The sequence below is a fragment of the Spizellomyces punctatus genome, assembly GCF_000182565.1.
Source record: "Spizellomyces punctatus DAOM BR117 chromosome Unknown supercont1.2, whole genome shotgun sequence".
Taxonomy (NCBI): Eukaryota; Fungi; Chytridiomycota; class Chytridiomycetes; order Spizellomycetales; family Spizellomycetaceae; genus Spizellomyces; species Spizellomyces punctatus.
In genome coordinates this window covers 20,713-39,503 of record NW_015971538.1, presented here as the reverse complement: position 1 = coordinate 39,503, position 18,791 = coordinate 20,713, and the positions used below count along the sequence as shown (strand labels likewise).

At 47.2% G+C, this 18,791-nt stretch overlaps 5 protein-coding genes across 6 annotated transcripts; 3 read left to right on the top strand and 2 right to left on the bottom strand.

Annotated features, from left to right (window-relative positions):
- Positions 1-8: 8 nt before the first annotated feature.
- Positions 9-3,895, bottom strand: SPPG_00880 (uncharacterized protein). The gene is made up of 11 exons (XM_016749209.1): positions 3,614-3,895; positions 3,184-3,535; positions 2,340-3,120; positions 2,214-2,270; positions 2,120-2,138; positions 1,996-2,050; positions 1,117-1,920; positions 952-1,025; positions 767-884; positions 354-697; positions 9-285 (listed from the first exon to the last, which is right to left on the bottom strand). The coding sequence occupies exons 1-11, from the start codon at positions 3,887-3,889 to the stop codon at positions 190-192; spliced, it is 2,976 nt and encodes a 991-aa protein (XP_016611431.1). The 5' UTR covers positions 3,890-3,895; the 3' UTR covers positions 9-189.
- Positions 3,896-4,604: 709 nt separating this feature from the next.
- Positions 4,605-10,309, top strand: SPPG_00879 (uncharacterized protein). The gene is made up of 21 exons (XM_016749208.1): positions 4,605-4,648; positions 4,720-4,829; positions 4,955-5,059; positions 5,142-5,333; positions 5,400-5,698; positions 5,765-5,778; positions 5,839-6,329; positions 6,393-6,541; positions 6,607-6,724; positions 6,785-6,843; positions 6,915-7,173; positions 7,263-7,829; positions 7,903-7,929; positions 8,005-8,385; positions 8,442-8,541; positions 8,603-8,745; positions 8,811-8,984; positions 9,041-9,271; positions 9,326-9,421; positions 9,483-9,859; positions 9,929-10,309. The coding sequence occupies exons 2-21, from the start codon at positions 4,782-4,784 to the stop codon at positions 10,164-10,166; spliced, it is 4,068 nt and encodes a 1,355-aa protein (XP_016611430.1). The 5' UTR covers positions 4,605-4,648; positions 4,720-4,781; the 3' UTR covers positions 10,167-10,309.
- Positions 10,237-11,384, bottom strand: SPPG_00878 (uncharacterized protein). Its single transcript, XM_016749207.1, has 4 exons — positions 11,137-11,384; positions 11,008-11,069; positions 10,836-10,919; positions 10,237-10,768 (listed from the first exon to the last, which is right to left on the bottom strand). Exons 1-4 carry the CDS (start codon positions 11,197-11,199, stop codon positions 10,372-10,374), a joined length of 606 nt encoding a protein of 201 aa, XP_016611429.1. The 5' UTR covers positions 11,200-11,384; the 3' UTR covers positions 10,237-10,371.
- A 1,343-nt stretch (positions 11,385-12,727) lies between these two features.
- On the top strand, positions 12,728-17,622 carry SPPG_00877. 2 transcript variants are annotated; one of them, XM_016749205.1, is made up of 8 exons: positions 12,728-12,958; positions 13,028-13,103; positions 13,299-13,951; positions 14,022-14,140; positions 14,201-14,326; positions 14,385-14,431; positions 14,493-16,396; positions 16,465-17,622. In XM_016749205.1, exons 2-8 carry the CDS (start codon positions 13,073-13,075, stop codon positions 17,449-17,451), a joined length of 3,867 nt encoding a protein of 1,288 aa, XP_016611427.1. In that variant the 5' UTR covers positions 12,728-12,958; positions 13,028-13,072; the 3' UTR covers positions 17,452-17,622. The 2 variants fall into 2 exon arrangements, with proteins under 2 accessions (XP_016611427.1, XP_016611428.1); XM_016749206.1 differs by having other exon boundaries at positions 13,028-13,199.
- Positions 17,623-17,790: 168 nt separating this feature from the next.
- Positions 17,791-18,593, top strand: SPPG_00876 (uncharacterized protein; the record flags this gene model as incomplete). Its single annotated transcript, XM_016749204.1, has 2 exons — positions 17,791-18,018; positions 18,101-18,593. Exons 1-2 carry the CDS (start codon positions 17,918-17,920, stop codon positions 18,591-18,593), a joined length of 594 nt encoding a protein of 197 aa, XP_016611426.1. The 5' UTR covers positions 17,791-17,917.
- Positions 18,594-18,791: the final 198 nt, after the last annotated feature.

The following is an 18,791-nucleotide window of genomic DNA, read 5'->3' as shown; positions in this document are numbered from 1 at the left end:
ATATGCATAGAGAAAGCTGCCAGTAAATCTCCTAATTGCAATTTACCAACATGGTCAGAACCTGTTTACAGTATGTACATGAGGCGTAGACAAAAGCAAAAATATACATAGGGGTGCTGAGAATGTCCCAAGCCCGCGTCACCAAGATCGCAAAAGAGATGCCAACATCGACAGTTCCAAGGACAGTGCTCACCCATTACAAGTTTCAAGATGATGATACCAATACGGCGAATCGCTGGTCAGCATGGTGACATCGGTGCTTTGGTATCCAAACTTGTAAATGAGCTGCATATTCCGAGAGCAAGGCATCAGTATAAACAAACAGATTGTCCCAAATAATTTCCTGAACCCACCTGATCCACCATCGCCGAGTTAAATTGCGGCGGTCCACACACGACTGCATGCCTCCCAGACCTTCTCTCATTTTCCTCATCCCCCATGCTTTCATTCGAAACAGCCTGTGCCAAGACAGCCTCACATACATGCCCCCTGTATACGAATCCGCTGACATTCTCCACACTACCCTCGCGCAATGATATAACGTGGTGAACTTGAAGGTGCCGAGGGTAAGATAGAAGAACCGCATCGATGAGGTCTGTTCCAATAATGTCTTGTGGGGCATGCACAGCGTTGAGTAACGTTAATTTCGTTGAGGTGCGGGGATGCGTTTTTGGGAGAGGAAATGCTCCTTCTTCGCCTATTTATCATTGGGATTGGGAAATGAGCTCTATACTGATTATCACTGATGGTCGATGCAGTTCCGTACCCGTGGTTATGTTCCGTCCTAGAGCCCATCCGTCCAGATAATGATGTTGCACTACGATAGTGTCCCCCTCGTGAAGAGCAATTTCATCGGACATTGCGGGGGTGTAGTCACCATTTGCCTGCGATATAAAAGTTGCGAGTTAGATCCTTGGGGACGGACGCTGGGATTTGTAAATGAAGGCTTACAAGGAGGGGAACGGATGTGGGTAGGAAGAGATATTGAAGAAGTTGAAGGAACGGGGTTATACCTGTTCCCGCCGCTGTTTAAGATGGATTAGCAAGAGCTCTCGCAAACAGATATTCCTGACAACTACCAGCCTACTAGCCGTAGAGTTGTCTCTCTATACTTACACACGAATAGCATATCTTCCGGCACCCAATCCGCCCCAGTCCCGCCAAACCCCAGCGGGCGTTCCGGCCCAACCAATGGATCCCCAAGCGGGCCGCGAATCTTGAACTGTCTTTCCCCAAGTCGCTGTTTTCCCAAATATCCGGATACTCCGTCCCCAGGGTACATTTTTACCAAGACTTCAAGAGCCATCATATTTCCATGAACAGGCGAATAGTACCTCGATAAAGGGATTCGATCGGCATGTGGGCGAATCTGAATCTCCATTGCTTGCCCAGGATAGATAATTTCTGGCTCGCCTTGTCTGCGCTCGTAAGGATACAAAAGACAGAATCTCAGGCGGAAGATTGGGTGGCCAGGAGTGTTGGGGTTGACGAGTGTCTTTGATGTTAAAGCATACCGACGATACTCCTCTGGATCGAATAATCTGTTTTGTGCATCGTCATTGCCATCCCCAACATCTTGATTTACAAGGGTAGGCTCGCTCCCCTGGTTCAACGCCTTCTGCCACCGTTTATGAGAAGGATGTAACTCCCCCACTAGCAAATTCGACAAGCGCATGATAGCGACTTTTGTATGCACATGCGTTCGACGTGCTCGTACGATTTTGGACCAGTCCTCCTCAGTCAAGTAGTGTGATGTCTCCATGAACTCTGTTGTACCGCTCATTGACGTCAAACTATCAGGAGCGAGATTGGAAGGCGTGGTGGACGGGATACTTTCGTGCAGAGTCGTCACATCTTGTCGTTCTGCCCTTTGTAATGGTATGCGACGAGGTGGGGTAAATTCCGCTGCATCGTATCCGGCTTTATATTTGAAAATTGATGACTGTTACTTGCTTTCGTTCTTAATGGGACTCCCAAATGTGATTAGGTACGAACCTTCATGAAAATAATCACTGGATATATCGGTTCCCGCGACTGCCAAGAGGATGATCTAGAATGGAAAATATCACTGCTATTGCTCGACGAACCAATAATGCTGTGGAACTGTGGGACTTTTTACCTGACCACCTGGATGAGAGCTGCATTGAATAGATGAAAATCATGCTTGCTTGAGACCAGATCATACAGAGGACGATACAACAGCATGACCTTACCGGAGCCACTGGGAAGCGTCGTAGACGTAGCGTCCGTTCGCTACTACAAGGATCGCCCTGCTCGTCATTGAAAGCAAGTCACAACAATGCGCTAGCAAACTCAAAAGGAAAAGACCTCGAACGCACCCATCCGACACGGCCTTATCCAGAGATCTCCAATCATACGAAAGTAAATCAGGGTAGACTTTTTCATCCTGCACCTTTGCCAATTCTGTCATCCCTTTCGGAACGGGCTTTCCTGCTTCAAGGAACTTGTTCCCTTGTTCCACCTCCGGAGCTGGAACAGTCTTATCCTTAACGGATAAAAAGAGTCGGCGGTACAATTCGGTCCCAAGAAACAAAAGGATCCACAATCCTGCGACGATAATGTACACGATCCAGAATGCAAGCCCACGCCGCTCTTCGAAGGGAAAGAGGATGCGCAATCCAAGAGCTACTTGTGCGATCGCGGCGAGAAGTAGAGTGTACCCCAACGTTCGATGGAATATGCGTATAAACTGGCGACGAGGGGAGTACGGTAAGACACTTCGCAACATTTTCCGGTTCCCTAATCCCAGTAACAGCTGTAAGCACAGCAACCCAATCATGGTCGTCCCCAGAATTGCATGGGGATAATTGTAATTAATGTAGGTTGCCAGGATGACCACGAACGATGTTATGATGATCAGGACCCCGAGAAGCTGAGCGGTGAGGTGGAAATAGATCCAATTCGGAATGAAGCGGAGATATCGGGAGATGAAGGCACCCATTGGCAGTATGACGAGCCATGCAATGAACATGAGTGACCCGTGAGCCACTTTGGGAGGGTACGGATTAAGAGGGATGGGTTCGACGGTCGCCCGGGTGTAGTCTACCAGGAGGGCGCCGTGGGTTTGGTTAGGAAGGTGGGGCAAGCCATTTCCGTTATCTGAGCGGGTTCCAAATCATCTTTACTGCCGAAAACGACAATTGCCATGAATGCAATACTTACCATCATTGGGCATGTGATATGTAAAATAATGCCCTAATGTGTTTATTTTCGAAGCTGGATTATACGCCCAAATCATATGCTGAGGACTCATGAAGGACAAAGTGACGTGCGGGTATTCGACCGGCGGCGGCGGATCGACTGGTCGACGAAATTCACTGAACATTATGCCATTGACGTATCCCCCGTTCAGCGGTTCCATTACCCAGTTCTTAGGATCCTCGTGGCTGGTTGGCGGAGCATATTGATTTCTATGAGTGTGCTCGTGCATTTCAACGCTTCCATTTGCGAGTAGATGTGTAATAATGAATCCCGAGGAGAGCATGGAGGAACCAAACCCAATGCCCATCCATGCCTGTGTTATCGCCATGTTTCAAACTAGTAGTCAGGTACGCTAATAAAGGTGATGACAAGGCATGCATGTCAAACGAACCCGATTCAATTGTACTCCGCTCAACATCATCAAAAACCTCACGCTCTTCGCCCCATTTTCCAATGCAAAAGCCATAGAATAGTTTCCACTCCCGACATTCGCCAGAGAGACTGAATGCTGGTAAGTGCTCGGATCCGGCAGTGTTTGCGAGGAAAATTGGGGTTGGCCTTCTACACCGATGCCTGTGGGCTTCTGTTGGCCATTAACTTGGGCAAAGACAAGAGTCCATGGTAGGAGCAATGTGATTACGACAAGGCGGGCAGTTGTATGCATCATTGTTGCTACTACGGCAAGTGAAGTGAAGCAATTTAAGTCTCACCAGGTCTTTTTATTTTTGGCGTCTGAGGCTGATATAACATGGTGTCATTTGGACTCAAGCTCGCCAACCCTTTGAACAAGCGGCAGTGCAGGGCCTTGAGCATGGGGGCGCTTTCGCGTGTTAAGGGCCGAGCCGATATGGGCTTGGAAAGTAGCTTCTAACATCTTGATTTCTTGTTTTACCAATAACTTTTTAGACCTGGTTTTGCGCTTTCAGCTGTGCGTCCTACATTCATATTGATTATCATGTTGAATGTTGCTTACTTCCAATCTAACAGCTGAGCTGTACGTAAGCAAACTTACCAGGTACGTGGCTTGTTCGATTAGCTAATCGTGTCTTGTCTACCCCAAGGGTTCCTTTCTTCTGGCATGTATTGTCATAACCTCCATCGTTTTGCCGTGATTAATGACCGACACTTACGAAGCCCCAAACAATACCGAGAAATTAGATCATTACCTTAATGTCCCCCAATCGAGTTCGATAAGCCGAGAGGCCACAAAAGACGAGCCCCATACATCAGTGTCTCATCTGAAAATGCTGCCTTCCTATTGTTCGACATCGTTTCTCAGCATTCAGGAAACTGATACCCAGGTCAACGTGCATGTGCCCATCCTTGTAGTGGCAACTGCACAATCGAAGGGTCCCATACGACATGGGACGGATTACGAGATATGTGTCCCGCCTCAAATGTCGCATTGTTCTTTTCGGATGGACCGGTACTTATTTCAACAGAGTTGGCTATCCTGTTACCACACTAAAGGATTATTTCTTCCTTATGCTATCTTAGCTACGGTCGGATAAAGTGACATTTTTGTTTCGGTTATTGTTTCCTACGACCGAGTCAATACAATGAGCGATTCTGGGCTGGCTGAGAAAGATGGCCGAATGTATTTGGGGGTATGTAGGGATTTGTTAAGTTACCGAAACTTGTTTGCCACGGCACAAGCGAAAGCTGGAGGCTATCTCCTCAACCATCATTTGAAATATTGCTAATGGACGAAAATCGCTCTTCATCACCCCAGAATGCCATGGAGAAGGTCATGTTTTCCGTGCTGTACAGCATGGTGAAAGACAACGATGTGAACAATTTGTTGTCATACATCATCATGTTCACGGAAGATATCCAGGTAAAATCAAAGATGCAACAAAAACTATCTCTGCTAGAGTTCAAGGTCAAGTTCCAACAACTCACCAACATCATCATTGTAGCTCATTGCCTTTGCGCACAACCCATCGTTTTATGGCCGAATGCCAACATGGGCGCAATATGTGACCAATCCGCTTTCGTATCGACCGCATGAGTATGGACAATACCTGATCTTGTTAGGAATTGTGGTCGGATTTGTTGTCGTGGCGATTGCAGCCGCCGCACAGGTTGCTGTTTCTTTCGAAAGTGGCAAGGTAAGATGCCCAACGAGATGAGCTTGAAGCCGTTTTTGATGTGGCAGTTGGTAACTATTCAAGCAGTTTGCGGGTATTTCATTGCTGGCACTCAAAACCCTCCGTCTCGTCACCAAACTCCTCGGCACCGTTTTGTTCATGCCGTTTCTGGAGGTCCTTCTCGTTGCAGTGACGTGCTTTGGGCCAGATAACTCGTTGATAGAATATCCGAGCGTTCAATGCTTTTCGGGAGCATACACAGCTGAAACTGTCATTGCTATCCTTCTGATGATCATTTTTGTACCGTACAACATTGTTATGTCGTCAATTTATCTGGAAACCACCCCCAATCGAAAATCGGCCATGGCACGAGTCCCGATCGGAAGGTGGGTCGCATGTTAAGCTCATGTACTAGTCTGGTCCACGGTCTAATGATGGTCTCTTCTTCTTAGGGTGGATACGATATGTAAGTTCATGTAGAGTTCTGTATCTGTTACAACATATCTGATCTTTATTACCGTCGCAGATGTCGTACTTCGTATTATCCTAACCTCTGTTTTCACACTCGCGCGTGATCCACGCTTCAGCCTTGCTGTGCTGATACCCATTACGGCCATTCTTTCGTATCTCATGATAGCCTACCAACCTTTTTACAAGTCTGCCGTCAACCAACTGCGGGCCGGAATCTTCTCCGCCGCTTTTTTGAGTGGGATTATCGCCGCCATCTCATATGCCATCGGATCAGACTCCATCGCCCTTCCCATAGTCGCGGTCATTACCGTGCCTATTGGGTTCGTCGTTGGAGTTTTGGCCTGTCGTAGTGCCTTCAAAAGCATTACCAGCAGAGTGTATAGAAAGCTGCAACTGAAGCAGAAAATGCTTCCCCAAATGGGCAAGCTTGCTGAAGAAGGTGGGGTGCGGATTATCAAAACGGCGGCTATTGGAGATTCCGAGAACAGCCAGAGCGATTGGTTGGAAAATCTGCAAACGATTACTACACTACGGACTCGGCCAAAGGTGATTGTTCAACTACTTGACGGACTGTTCAGGATCTTCTGCTGATTCATGACATGTAAATAGGACATTCGCGTATTTAACAATGTACCTGAAGTGGAAATCGCGTGTCGTTTCGTCCATAACAACCGATCAGACGAGGCTTTGTTTATCATGGATGAGATTTTCGCAGAGGGGTTTCGTCAGTACCCAAAGGATGCAATGTTAAATCTTGTGTATGTTCGATGGGTTTCCTCCTCGAAAATCAGTCGTTCGCTAATCTATCCGGTGTTGAATCCAGATACGCCGAGTATCTTGAGAACTACACTCCGCCAGGAAATGAAGAGCCCGCCTATTTTATCCAGAAGGCGAAAACTTTGAAACCAGCTTTTGATGCTCGCTTCTTTATTTTTATGCAGGTTTGGAAATTTCGATCTGAGGTGATAGATGAAGCACAACAATAACTGGAATCTTGTTAGGATCATATCATTGAGCAGTCCAAGCGAACCGAAGGTCTCAACTCCTCGACATTGAACATGTAAGTACTGTGTACCTCAGGTCCAGGCCTTGCATGAGCAACCCTTACCCTTATTCAACTACGTCAAAAAGTTCCTCTTACGTCGAGTTTCAGACGATGCAAAATGGTGCAAGACGGAATCACCTTGCAACCCTTCTGGAAATACGTGCATTCTTAACGCACGTTCGCACGCACCAACGCGGAAGGGACCCGAAGACGTATCCCATCTTCCTCCAGCGTATCAGTGAAGCGGAACAGAAGGCTACTGACTATTACAAAAAGTTGATTTCGAGATGGCCCAAGAGTAAGGTGCTTTTGAGGATGTATGCCGCCTTTTTGATGCAAATTAAGGTAAGCTTTCGTTTCACTTGTCCTCGTCAATCCTCTGAGCAGAAAACACTGTTACCTAATTGTCGCGCCTTTTGATTTTGGTCCTGAAGAACGACAAAGAAGGTGCAGCGAAATTCACAAATGCTGCCGAAGAGATCGAAGAGCTCGAGACACGCATGGCTACCACCAGCTATCGGAATGAGTCTCGTCGAGGATCCATGGCTGGCTCCCTTCGTCGCAGCTCTTTGCAGCATCGCAGCGCCAACACCGTATACAATTCTCAAACTACTGTTAGTCGTAAGGCAAGCCTTCGAGACAGGACCCGACCGTTGGCGATGGATCCAAACATCAGCGTCGTCATGGAGGAAACCATGAGCAAGATGATGGATGGCAGTGAACCCACGGATGCGCCAATACAAGACGAATCCAATATGGATGAACCTATTGTTAGGGAGATTGTCTTCCCTGAAATTGAAAACATCGAACCCGAGACGTATCTACGGCGTCGATACTCGAACGTTGACAAGACTCAGGTTGATGACGACGATGATGACGACGAGGAAGTCACCAAAGGGGTTGGATTTCACGGAACGTTCAAAGAAGAAGATGAGATAGCTGAAGCCGCTGCAAGGGCCGATAAAATGCCGGCTCCCAGTGAATCAGTTCCCAGCACAAGGGTAAATATTCTTCTTTGGTGAGTTGCAGAATTCCATAAGTGTTAACACTTCTGCGTGTTTTCTACTTTATCAGTCGTCAGAAAGAGAGGAGAGAAAAAAGGTGAGAGGGCTAGAACCGAGGTTTGAAGTTCTTCTTGTGGCAGCAGGTGCTCACATTTTTGTGATATCCGCTCAGGCCTACCACAGAGCCCAGCTCCAATCCCGGCTCAAAGCGCCAGTCTACATCCTGGATCGCCGACAGAAATTAGGCCTAGCAATCTACCTCTTCATCGTGATTACCACAATTGCCGTCGGAATCTGGTCCTTTCAATCTGCTGAAGACAACATCTCCGGTTTCGCTCGCGTCACTCGGCTCTCCCGTGCTGCAACATTGGCTGTGCAAAATGTTCGCACCTTCGTACAGCCAGCCTTTGTTGCGCCTGAAGGTGTACCGCAACTGCGTACTCGTTTTGCTGACGCACAGACTTCTATCGCGTCGTTAATGAGAAACTTCACAACGTATTACGTTTCCTATCTTGCAGGATTCTATAACGACCCGGCAACGATTGCGGTGACGGTAAGACAAGCGAATAGAGGGAGGATGAAACAGTGATTGACATCTTGTGGCTCTAGATGTCGCAGCTACCTATTTCGATTAAAAAGATTCAGTATATGAATGCCTACCAACTTGTGAAACTTGTATACCAATACGGCGTGGAACTGGGTCAACAGAGTACGTATGGATGTTCGTGCTTTCGCTCTGCACATTGACCAACCAAGATGGCATCCACAAGGCTGGAATTTTTACAATACGAGTCAGCTGGAGGACAATCGTGTTCGATTCTTTCTTGATAATGCTATCGTTGTCGGTCCTGCCTTTGAGAGTGCGAGTAGCGGGGGCCAGCAAAAGTGGATAAATGGAACCATGCAGAGTGTGGTATGTACCTTGAATTCAAAGTCTCAAAATAGAGCTGTAATATTCACCCCAAAATATTACTCTAGTATGTGCTCTACAGTTTGTGCGGTCTGCTGGTTGTGACAATGTTGGGGTGGGCCTATGTCGTTTTACTTCCGATGATGAATCAGACAAGTGACGAGCAAATCCGAACTCTGAAAATGTTCGCTCTGCTGCCCAAAAAACCCCTCATGCATATGCTGACAGATGTTGAAGAGCAGGTAATTAGCGATTATCGGCCATTCACGATACTGTTGTTTCTAATTTTTCATTTCAGATTGAGAGCATTGCCGACGAAATGACAACAACTGCAGGCAATAAAGAAGATGGAAAGAATAACGATGAGCAACAGGGCAATAACGGCAACTTCGCCGCTAGGCAATTGATGAACATGACTGTTGATGAAGACGTGGTGAATAAGAGTCCAATCAAGAAGCATTTCATTCGGTATTTAGCGGGCTTAATTCTATTAGGCTTGCCAGCGACTGCGTTGTTGATCGTTCCAATCGTGAGTATTATCAAGTTTGTTCCTCCTACTATGGGAACTGATTTTTCCCCACAGTATCGAGCGATGATGTCTATTTCGTATGCAGCGACAATGAATTACACAAACAGCAGAAGATACTTAATGCAAGCGGTTGTCATGCTTGCAGCAGAGGTATGTTACCGTGCTCGATAATGAGGAAAATGAAGATCATTCCAACCTTAAAATTCTTCAGTGTATCTACTTCGACCCTACTACTTGGTTGCCAAACGCTCCAATCATGTGGCTAGACGATCGTCTGACCAAGTTGATCAACCTTCATCACGACTCTGTAACAGGCGTGAACTGCATTGCGACGACGACAATCCCGGATCTACAGACCTTTACCCTTACCTCTGCCCCCTGCCAACCTGCATGCGGAAATCTGACTATTGGACTCGACGCGCAGATTGAATGGTTCATTAATGAAGCGACGGATTTTCTTAACAGAGTCAAAGTTAGCAATGTCACCACGAGCGATTCCGCTTTCAACTTTATTTCTACACTATCGGCAAGCCTTAATACAAACCTGAACAAAGTCGACACTATTTTTCAAAACATTATCATTAGCGGGTGGGTGGGGATTTGGATTCCATGTGCAGCTACCGAAAGCTAATATGTACGATCCGTTTCCCGCCACAGCAATAGCGTTGCAAAAACAGCTATTATTGTCCTTTTTGCTATATCGGTAGCCAGTACGCTGCTGGTTTACCTCGCGAGTATGCGTGCAACGGCGCAAGCCCGACTTCAGGAAATGGAATCAACAGTCACGCTTCTATTTGCTATTCCCGAACCTGTTGTGCAAAGTATTCCCGAGATTAAAAAGTTCGTTGAAAGCGGTGGGATGTTTACCGAAGAGGGTGCGAGAAAGAGAAAATAGTCGTGTAAAGTTGGAAAACAAACCTCGGGGACGTTGGGTTAAACAAATTAGACAGCAAAAGGGAATGCAAGAAGACAATAAGCACTGACTATTGTATTGCCCGGATAATGAATGAAATATGGAACAGACATGTTAGACAAAAGGCATATTTTCACAACTACATACGTACAAAATATGGACATTCTGATGTTAATTTCCGCAGATCTCACCACCACTTGTTCATCCTAAATTTCCAAGTCCACCATTCCACAATTGCGTACAATACCCAGGTCCCCACTGAAATCCAACCAGCGGAGACAGCAATCCAGACAACGTTCAAGCTTTTCCTGTAGAGCCTATCGACAATGCCTTCGTAGAAGAATCCGGTGGCAAACACGTCCGTGCAAGAGTGTCTCTGGACGTTCTCAAATTGCCGGCAGGTGTTGGTTAGACCGACGGAGACTATTGAGACAGTAATCAGCAGCAAGATGGCGTAAAGCGATGATACAATGGCGGAGATGAGAGCAACGGTCTTGGTGCGTACGGTCCTCGTAGGGTTTAGATTGTAATAAAGTGTTGATGCGAGTGCAATAAGGGCCAAAACGATACCGATGGAGCCAACCCTTGCCGCCATATACGGGTTAGTCAGGAGCTCTCAACAGTTCATATAGGGAGAGTGCAAGGACCTACCCGACCGCAAAATGGCAAGCACCCGACTCGGCTTCGAAAATAAACTCTGTGCCTTCATTCCGGTAGTTTGAAACAAAGAGCAAGCTATGGACGCGAATATATTTAGCTTTAGGATCCTTGCGGAAGCAGCTTATATGTTGTTTTGGACTTGAAAGGATCCTTTCTAGCTTACCATATTCTGGGCCCGTATTCTGCTTGGTCCACAATCCCTCCAACGAAAATAGCGGCGGAAATCTCATAGCGTGACGCCCTTTAGCCAGACGGTTGCTTGTATCGCGATGACCAAAGTTATCAGACATACCAGCTGAACAACATGAAGAGTGCAAAGCGCAGCCAATTGAAGCCAAAACTGGAGCGATGCCATTGCGGATGGGACGAATTAGATGTACGTTGACGACAATGCAAACTCTTTCGCCGGCTGGCAAGAACAGTAGGGCAGAGACGTCAAGAGGAATCGGGAAGAAATATAAAGCTCAAATACTCGCAATCTCCATCTTTTTTTTTGGCTCAACTTTAAAAGCCTGTGTACAGGTGACGGAAGTGTTCTCTTTCCGTATCGATTCCCTGCTGCGCACATGAAAGGACGCGAGCAAGTGACATGACATAAGCAGGAATTGCACGCTCACCTGAATGTCCATCAGGCTTGCAATCGTGCCCTTCTTGCATGACGTCAAGTTATTTGGGCGATACTTTTAAAGATGATTGCTTACTACAGTAATATTTATCTGGGGAACACCCTGAGTTAGGTCAGGCAAACAAAGGCACGCATGGTCACTAGTTTAAGATTGATCAAAGACCACTATTGCTTGCATCGGTTGCGTAATCGAGCTAGGATATGCTGAGAGCTTGTTAAGTGCCTTATTGGCTGTGCGTACCGCGGCGCTTGTTTTCGACCGTGTTTTGGGCAAGAGTAAGGTCAAGATAAGATACACCTACTGTGGGATTATACTGGGGGAAGATCAATTGCTTAATATCTCTGAGTGGATTTTTTTTTTTTTTTCATGTTCAAAAGAGAATTCCAGCATCTCAGGGTAAGGGCTACGCAAGAGCATTTTCGACAGAAAAAAAAGTTCCCTAGCCAGAGAAACCATTACGTGGTTCCTTCTAAGTAGTACTTATGCACAGGTTCTTAATCCAACATTCTCCTTTTGATCACAGGCACCATTCGCTGTCTCCACATCAAAAAGGTCCAAAGACATCATGCAACATTCTTGATACCTGTAGTGTACATCACTTGTCATCTTAGTTCAGTGGGGCTTGCCCATAGCAGGGTTATAAAGAGAGCCAACCCCTCTTTGTTAGGGATAGGGTTACATCTCTCGTTCAGTACTCTCGTGAAAATGGCCTTGGGGAAACGCACCGCGGTCTTGTATTGACCACCAAGACGCCTGATCGCAAGGATGCGGTAAACATTCACTCGTATCCACAGGTTCCTGGGATGTCACAGTTGGCCGTGTCTCAACCGTAACCTATAAAGCGAGCGGAGACGGTTACATGGAAATGACTTGGATGATGTTTAAACATTTGTCGGCGGTTCCTGTGAGTCTTGTACAGAGAATGGGGGGGCTTCAACACTGTCTTTGCGCTGTTTTGGCATGTATGTTTCATGTCACACTTCTGTTTCTCTTGTTCCTTCATCCAAGGATGGTCAAGCAATTCATATGCCAGTCCCGGCGTGCCCAGAGACGGACGGGGGGGATCGACCAACCCGTCTCAGCTGGAAACCCATACAGTGTGTGGAATGTCCTATATTCCCAACTCACAAACGTTGACAAGTATTCTATTGGAAAACTCGCAAGTGTTCTTTGTTTATTTTCAACCACGTGTTGGGGAGAGGTGGCTTTGAAACGTGAGCCAAACCGTCGGGAATTGACCGCTTTTTAGCACTGGGAGCGGAAAGAGGCAAAGGACTAAAGTTTTTTGTATCTGCAGAACCGCTTGGGAGATTTCGCAGTTTTTTTTTTATCCACATTTCGTAGCTGAGCATTGTCATCTTTCCTGCGTTGTTTTCGTTATCCGTTGCGTTTGGCCAGCTTGCGTATCCCTTCTCCCGCGCCCTTGACCCTGTGTCCCCCAATAGGGCATTCCGCGGTAGGTTCGCGGTAGTTTTGGTGATCTCGCTGGTACGCATTCCATTGTGGTTATGTCGACTGCCCGCACAAAACTCAACCTTACTGACATGTTCTCTATAGAAAACAGCAGGCCTGTCAGCGGGCCAAGCTACTCTCGTGTGAAACATGCCTTCGCATCCGGACAATGGCCAAGATGGTGAGCACAATGTTTGTCGGAGTGAGTCAAGGGAGGGGCTAGTTGCACCGGTGCGCTATACGGAAAGTCATGGTCCACGAGTTATTGCGTCCAATGGTAATGTGGATGCATGTGGACGGAATTTGGTCGCACCCCGCCCGGGAACAGGTGGTTGGTTATATACTCTTGCTGACTTGCCCGAACTCTCGTCCATAGGGAAAACTAGGAAAAGCCGGACGGCAGACCCGGGATCCTATCCTGCTGGGATGCCCCTTCCACCGAATTCCTTTGGGCCTCCAATAGGAACAGGTCGTGCTTCAAACACCGCTCCGTCAAGGCAATCTACCCAAGTCCCACGAACGAATACGTCAGAAGGAGACCTTCGACGGAAGAAATCACTCGTTCGTCAAAGTCGTGGTCATGGAAAGAACGGAGCCGGGCGAGACCTGGAACGCAGAATATCAGCACACTCGACATTGACTCGCAATGACACACTCCACCGTCGGTCGCTTGGGCGTAACAAAGCGGAAATCAAACAAAGAACAACTTGCTGGACCGTCGCTGTGAAGATGTTGACATGTTATCTACCTGCTCCCTTGTTGAAATTCAGTGGAATCAAGGACCCACTGATTCAAATGGCATTCCGTGAGAAGATTGCCCTTTGCATCATCATTGGCTTCTGTATGCTTTTTGTGGGGTTTTTGACATTCGGCTTCAACGCAGTCGCTTGTAGACATATAGGACAAAATGTCAACTATAAGCAACTGGTGGGGAGTAGTTCATTTGCCATCCGTGGGAAGATGTATGATGCGAGTAAGGCTCTCGAAATCCTGAACGGTAATCGACAGCCAGTATTAGATTATGTTCAGGTAAAGCTAGCGGACAAATCATCTTTTTTTTGGCTATGTCTTAATCGTTTTACATTCTTTGAACTCTAAGGTTGCTGGGGAAGACCTCAGTGTTTTATTTCCTGTCAGCAATGGCAAATGTAGAAAGCTTTTCGGAGACGCACAACCGTTCCCGTGCACTCTCACTGGAGTGTGGCCACCAGCAGCAGGGTAAGCAGTGGGTCTTTACTGATCTGTCGATGTGAAGATCCCTCTGTAACAGTTTTACAGGCAGGTCACTGGATGCCCTTTCGCTGGCCTTCCTTTCAATCCTTTGGCCGCTATCCGACCGCAAGCGGATTACTTTTTGGACTATGATGTAGTCAAGGCAAGCACCGATTTACTTGTATATAATGGGTATGCAGTCTTCTGTCGCGCTTCTGTCATGATTGGTATGTTGATGATAGACATCCAGCAACGTACTGAATATCTCTCGATTGGCTGAAACCCCTGAACTTTTTGGTATAGTAACTCATATGTTTTCGCGAATGGTATTGATGCACTTACCTTAATTTGGTTGCAGGAGATAAATTTTATCAGATTGTACAAAAGAACCGAGGAAGAGATGCCACCAAGGTATTCACATCAAAAAATGGCTTGAAGGATAGAGCCGATTGCCTGGACGAAATTTTCCGGATTGCGAGAGTTGACTCTACGACATTCGGATGTGTTGTATCCGACGTTCTTGTGTACATTTCGCTAGTATTCATTATGGGGACAGTCGGAGCACGCTTTATTCTGGCCGTCATATTTCAGTATTTGATCGGCTGGAAGCTGGGCGAACGGGATAAGGACTCACGAGTCGCAGCAGATTTGCGACGGCGTCGACAGGAATTGGCTGCTGCTGGGGCAGAGAACAGGTCGCCGTCACCCCAGGACGCTATCCAAATGGACAATATGCACAATGCGATGGAGAGACGAAAATCTTCGGTCGGTTCATTTGCGCCCACCCAACCCGCGCGTAAAGCTTCCGACTCATCCATTCGGCGCTCTACTGTTGGAGAACCGGTTGTTGGGCCCAATGGGACAATGATGCAACCGACCCTCCCTGATGTGGATGTACCAGAGATCGACATGGCAATTCGGAATCGCTACAAGGATCTGCAACTGTCGGCGCCGTACACCCATGCTGACCCAGCCTTGAATGACCCCACCTTGATGCACACATTGGTCATGATTCCTTGTTATTCGGAAGGGTATGCTTCTATACGCGCCACTCTTGACTCCCTCGCCCATGCGTACTACCCTTCCACGCATAAGACTCTGTTCGTGATTGCAGACGGAATCGTTCAGGGATCTGGAGAAGCGAAACCTACCCCCGAGTACTTGATCGATATGATGGAAATTGATGAACGGTTCCGCGATGATGATCCTAGGTGGGGAGGAATACCGGAGGCTTATAGCTACGTTGCGATTGCCAATGGAACAAAGAGAAAGAATTATGCACGAGTTTACGCGGGATGGTACCGGTATGCCATAAAGGAGGGAAAGCAGAAGGGTGGAAAGAAAGGAGAAAGAGCAGTGTCAGTATCCTATCCCGATGACAAGGCTGGGGTTGACGGAGATTCTGAGAAGCAGCAAAAGCTTTCTCGAAGCATGTCGAGGACAGTGAAGAATCGCAAAGACGGGAAAGTCCCTATGATCTTGGTGGTCAAAGTGGGTAACGAAGAGGAACGGAACCCCGACAGTGGCGTCATGAAGCCCGGCAACCGTGGCAAACGTGACTCTCAAGTGCTGCTAATGCAGTTTCTGACCAAAGTCATGTTTGACGATCGGATGACGGAGCTTGAGTTTGATATTTTCCACAAGCTATGGACTATTACCGGCCTGCATCCTGACAAGTACGAAGCGGTCCTTATGGTTGACGCTGATACTCGAATCTATCCTGACTCCATTACGCACCTTGTGGCATGCATGGTCCGAGATCCAAAAATCATGGGTGTGTGCGGAGAGACCAAGATTCATAACAAGTGGCAAAGCTGGGTGACGATGATTCAAGTTTACGAATACTACATCTCGCACCATCTATCAAAGGCATTCGAGTCTGTCTTTGGTGGTGTAACATGTCTCCCTGGATGTTTCTCGGCGTACAGAATCAAAGCTCCCAAGGGTCGATCTGGTCAATGGGTCCCGATTCTAGCAAATCCGGACGTAGTGGAAGCGTATTCTGAAAATATTGTCGACACTCTGCATATGAAGAATCTACTTCTCCTTGGCGAAGATCGGTACTTGACAACTCTCATGTTGAAGGCCTTCCCAAAACGACGAAATGTGTTTGTCCCGCGTGCGATCTGCAAGACTGTTGTTCCAGACTCGTTCCCTGTATTGTTGAGTCAAAGGAGGCGATGGATTAACAGTACAATCCATAACCTCTTGGAATTAGTGTTGGTGCGGGACCTTTGTGGAACTTTTTGCTTCAGTATGCAGGTGAGCTATCATACATTCCATGCTCGTTGCCTCATCGTGATTTGTTAACCTAGTGTTTATCGTTGTAGTTTGTCATCTTCATGGAACTGGTCGGGTCGGTGGTTTTACCGGCAGCGACAGGCTTCACGATCTATTTAATTGTGCAAACTTTTGTGTCGAGCGACCCACAAATCATTCCCCTCGTGATGCTTGCAGCAATTCTTGGACTACCAGCAGTCCTCATATTGTTGACTGTCAAGCGTTTGATTTACATCTTTTGGTTCCTGGTCTTCTTGGTCGCTCTTCCGCTGTGGCAGGTTGTGCTTCCACTATACGCCTTTTGGCATTTTGATGATTTCTCATGGGGAGAGACACGTAAAGTCAGCGGCGAGATCAAAGCCGAGGATCACAGTCGAAAGGATGGAGAGTTTGATCATAGCGGGATCAATATGAAGAGATGGAGTGAGTGGGTACAGGAACGAGCACTGACCGAGGAGCGTCGACGACGGGTCCCAGAGATGCCACTCCGAGCGCACATGATGGTGCGACCCATGTCGACTTTTGCTCCACCGACACCTTTTACGCCTGCTATGGGTCAGACAATTGGATATCGGATGTCTGCAATGCCCCCGACGGGAATGCCCTTGCCTCCTGGGACCACGATGCCACCAGGGTTGCTACCGCCGCCCGGTGCACTTACGTTACCGCCCTTGAACAGTGTTCCTTTTGATGCAAGGGCGAGTGTTATGATGGTACCAGATGGGAGAGCGAGCGTTATGCTAATGCCTGATGCAAGAGGGAGCGTCATGATGGTACCTGATGGACGTGGAACTCTGATGATGGCCCCAGGTTTCCCTCATTTTTCCATGAATCCTCACATGTCCGCTATGCCATCTGGCATGCCTCTCCCTCCCGGATACTATGCCCCTCCTCCACAGCTTGTTCACCAACGGAAACCATCGACATCGGGCGGATCGTCCAATGCACCAAGTCAAGACCCACGTTCTGATGCTCCAAGATCAAGTAGTGAGTCGTCTGCGACAAAGGTGGAAAGTGAGCCATCGCCTAGTGAATAGGAGGCTAGTTTTTGTGGATATACATGGTATTTGTATTTTGGGCAGAACTCAATTCGTGTACAGTATAGAATGATGGGTATGTAAACTGTAGTACAGCATAGAGTTGCGGAATATGTTAATGATATGAAATGGATAGTGGCCTCAATACATCTGATACAGCTTATTTCCAGTGATAGTGTGTCGGTTTATTTAAAGTATTCTCAGTTGAAAGAATCTAAATGACCAAAAATCCAGCAAGTGTTTTCATCATCCAGCGGGGCACGTTTTTGACGCCTGACTAAGCCCAAAAGACCAGGGAACTGGTAAAATCATTCAATAGGAACTTTAAAACTTTCTGTTTGAGAACCCATGGCAGTTGGGTCGTTCGTCGTTTTTTTTTTTGTCCATTGTCGAATTGTAGTTTCTAGCATACTTTTTGTTTGCTGAATCAACATATACAGCCTTATTGTTGGTGCTATGAGGCATCATGGTTCTACTGCGTTCTAATCAACGTCATAATAGCGTGAGCTTAGGGCGCAGTGCGTCATTGGGGAGTTTACAGGATGGGCGGAACTGGAAATTAGAAAAGTCAGTCAAACCACAGCGAATAGCGGGTTTATGCTTTCTGTTTATAAGACAGCTGTTTGCTAACATTCATGTCACCGTACAGGGTTGATGTTCCCAAGCCACCATCCATTTCCACCGCCAATGTCACTACCACGAGGAACCGCAGACTTTCCAATCCGCCTAGCCCACATCCATCCGACTACCAATTTAACCCTGAACTTGACGACTATGATGATGATCTTATGGAGGACTCGGATTCATCAGATGAGCGAGAGAATGCGCATGCAAGCGACCCTCCAGTACGACGTAGACTATCGGCTGTAGCCATACCTATAACGAGGTCACCGACGTCAACGTCGTCGACTTCGTCGAATTCTAGCATGTCTCATATGACTTGGCGTCAAAAGATTCAGCATATATTGCATGATCGAAAGCATTCGTTGATTGGACGGACGTTGAGAAGGATCTTTACTGGTGCGCTGCTGATTTCGGTGGTGACCATGTGTTTGGGGACTGTGGATGCGATTTTGAAAGATACGACAGCTATTCGAGCAGTGTATGGGGTTGAAGCTGCCTGTCTGGTTGTGGTATGTTGACATATTGGTTCTCTGTAGCATGACCATGTTTTTTTTCTTAGCTCCGTATGTGTATCATTTCTAGTTCACACTCGAATTACTGTTGCATATCATCTCAGCACCGAACCTCCGTGCTATATTCAACTTTTCCCGACTCCTCGACTTTCTTTGCGTGTTGCCCTTTTATATTGACATTATCAGAGCTGTGACAACCGATCG

What these genes read in the sequence shown, in the direction of transcription:
- SPPG_00880 (XM_016749209.1), bottom strand. Translation starts at nt 3,889, where the DNA reads ATGATGCATACAACTGCCCGCCTTGTCGTAATCACATTGCTCCTACCA. An exon ending in GGAAGATATGCTATTCGTGT is followed by an intron (nt 1,026 to 1,116) that starts GTAAGTATAGAG and finishes CATCTTAAACAG; the next exon opens with CGGCGGGAACAGGTATAACC. An exon ending in ACTCGGCGATGGTGGATCAG is followed by an intron (nt 286 to 353) that starts GTGGGTTCAGGA and finishes CGGAATATGCAG; the next exon opens with CTCATTTACAAGTTTGGATA.
- SPPG_00879 (XM_016749208.1), top strand. Translation starts at nt 4,782, where the DNA reads ATGAGCGATTCTGGGCTGGCTGAGAAAGATGGCCGAATGTATTTGGGG. An exon ending in CACTACGGACTCGGCCAAAG is followed by an intron (nt 6,330 to 6,392) that starts GTGATTGTTCAA and finishes ACATGTAAATAG; the next exon opens with GACATTCGCGTATTTAACAA. An exon ending in AAAGAGAGGAGAGAAAAAAG is followed by an intron (nt 7,930 to 8,004) that starts GTGAGAGGGCTA and finishes ATATCCGCTCAG; the next exon opens with GCCTACCACAGAGCCCAGCT.
- SPPG_00878 (XM_016749207.1), bottom strand. Translation starts at nt 11,199, where the DNA reads ATGGCATCGCTCCAGTTTTGGCTTCAATTGGCTGCGCTTTGCACTCTT. An exon ending in GAATACGGGCCCAGAATATG is followed by an intron (nt 10,920 to 11,007) that starts GTAAGCTAGAAA and finishes TCGCGTCCATAG; the next exon opens with CTTGCTCTTTGTTTCAAACT. An exon ending in GCTTGCCATTTTGCGGTCGG is followed by an intron (nt 10,769 to 10,835) that starts GTAGGTCCTTGC and finishes TATGGCGGCAAG; the next exon opens with GGTTGGCTCCATCGGTATCG.
- SPPG_00877 (XM_016749206.1), top strand. Translation starts at nt 13,073, where the DNA reads ATGCCTTCGCATCCGGACAATGGCCAAGATGGTGAGCACAATGTTTGT. An exon ending in CAGTATTAGATTATGTTCAG is followed by an intron (nt 13,952 to 14,021) that starts GTAAAGCTAGCG and finishes TTGAACTCTAAG; the next exon opens with GTTGCTGGGGAAGACCTCAG. An exon ending in CTTTTTGCTTCAGTATGCAG is followed by an intron (nt 16,397 to 16,464) that starts GTGAGCTATCAT and finishes TTATCGTTGTAG; the next exon opens with TTTGTCATCTTCATGGAACT.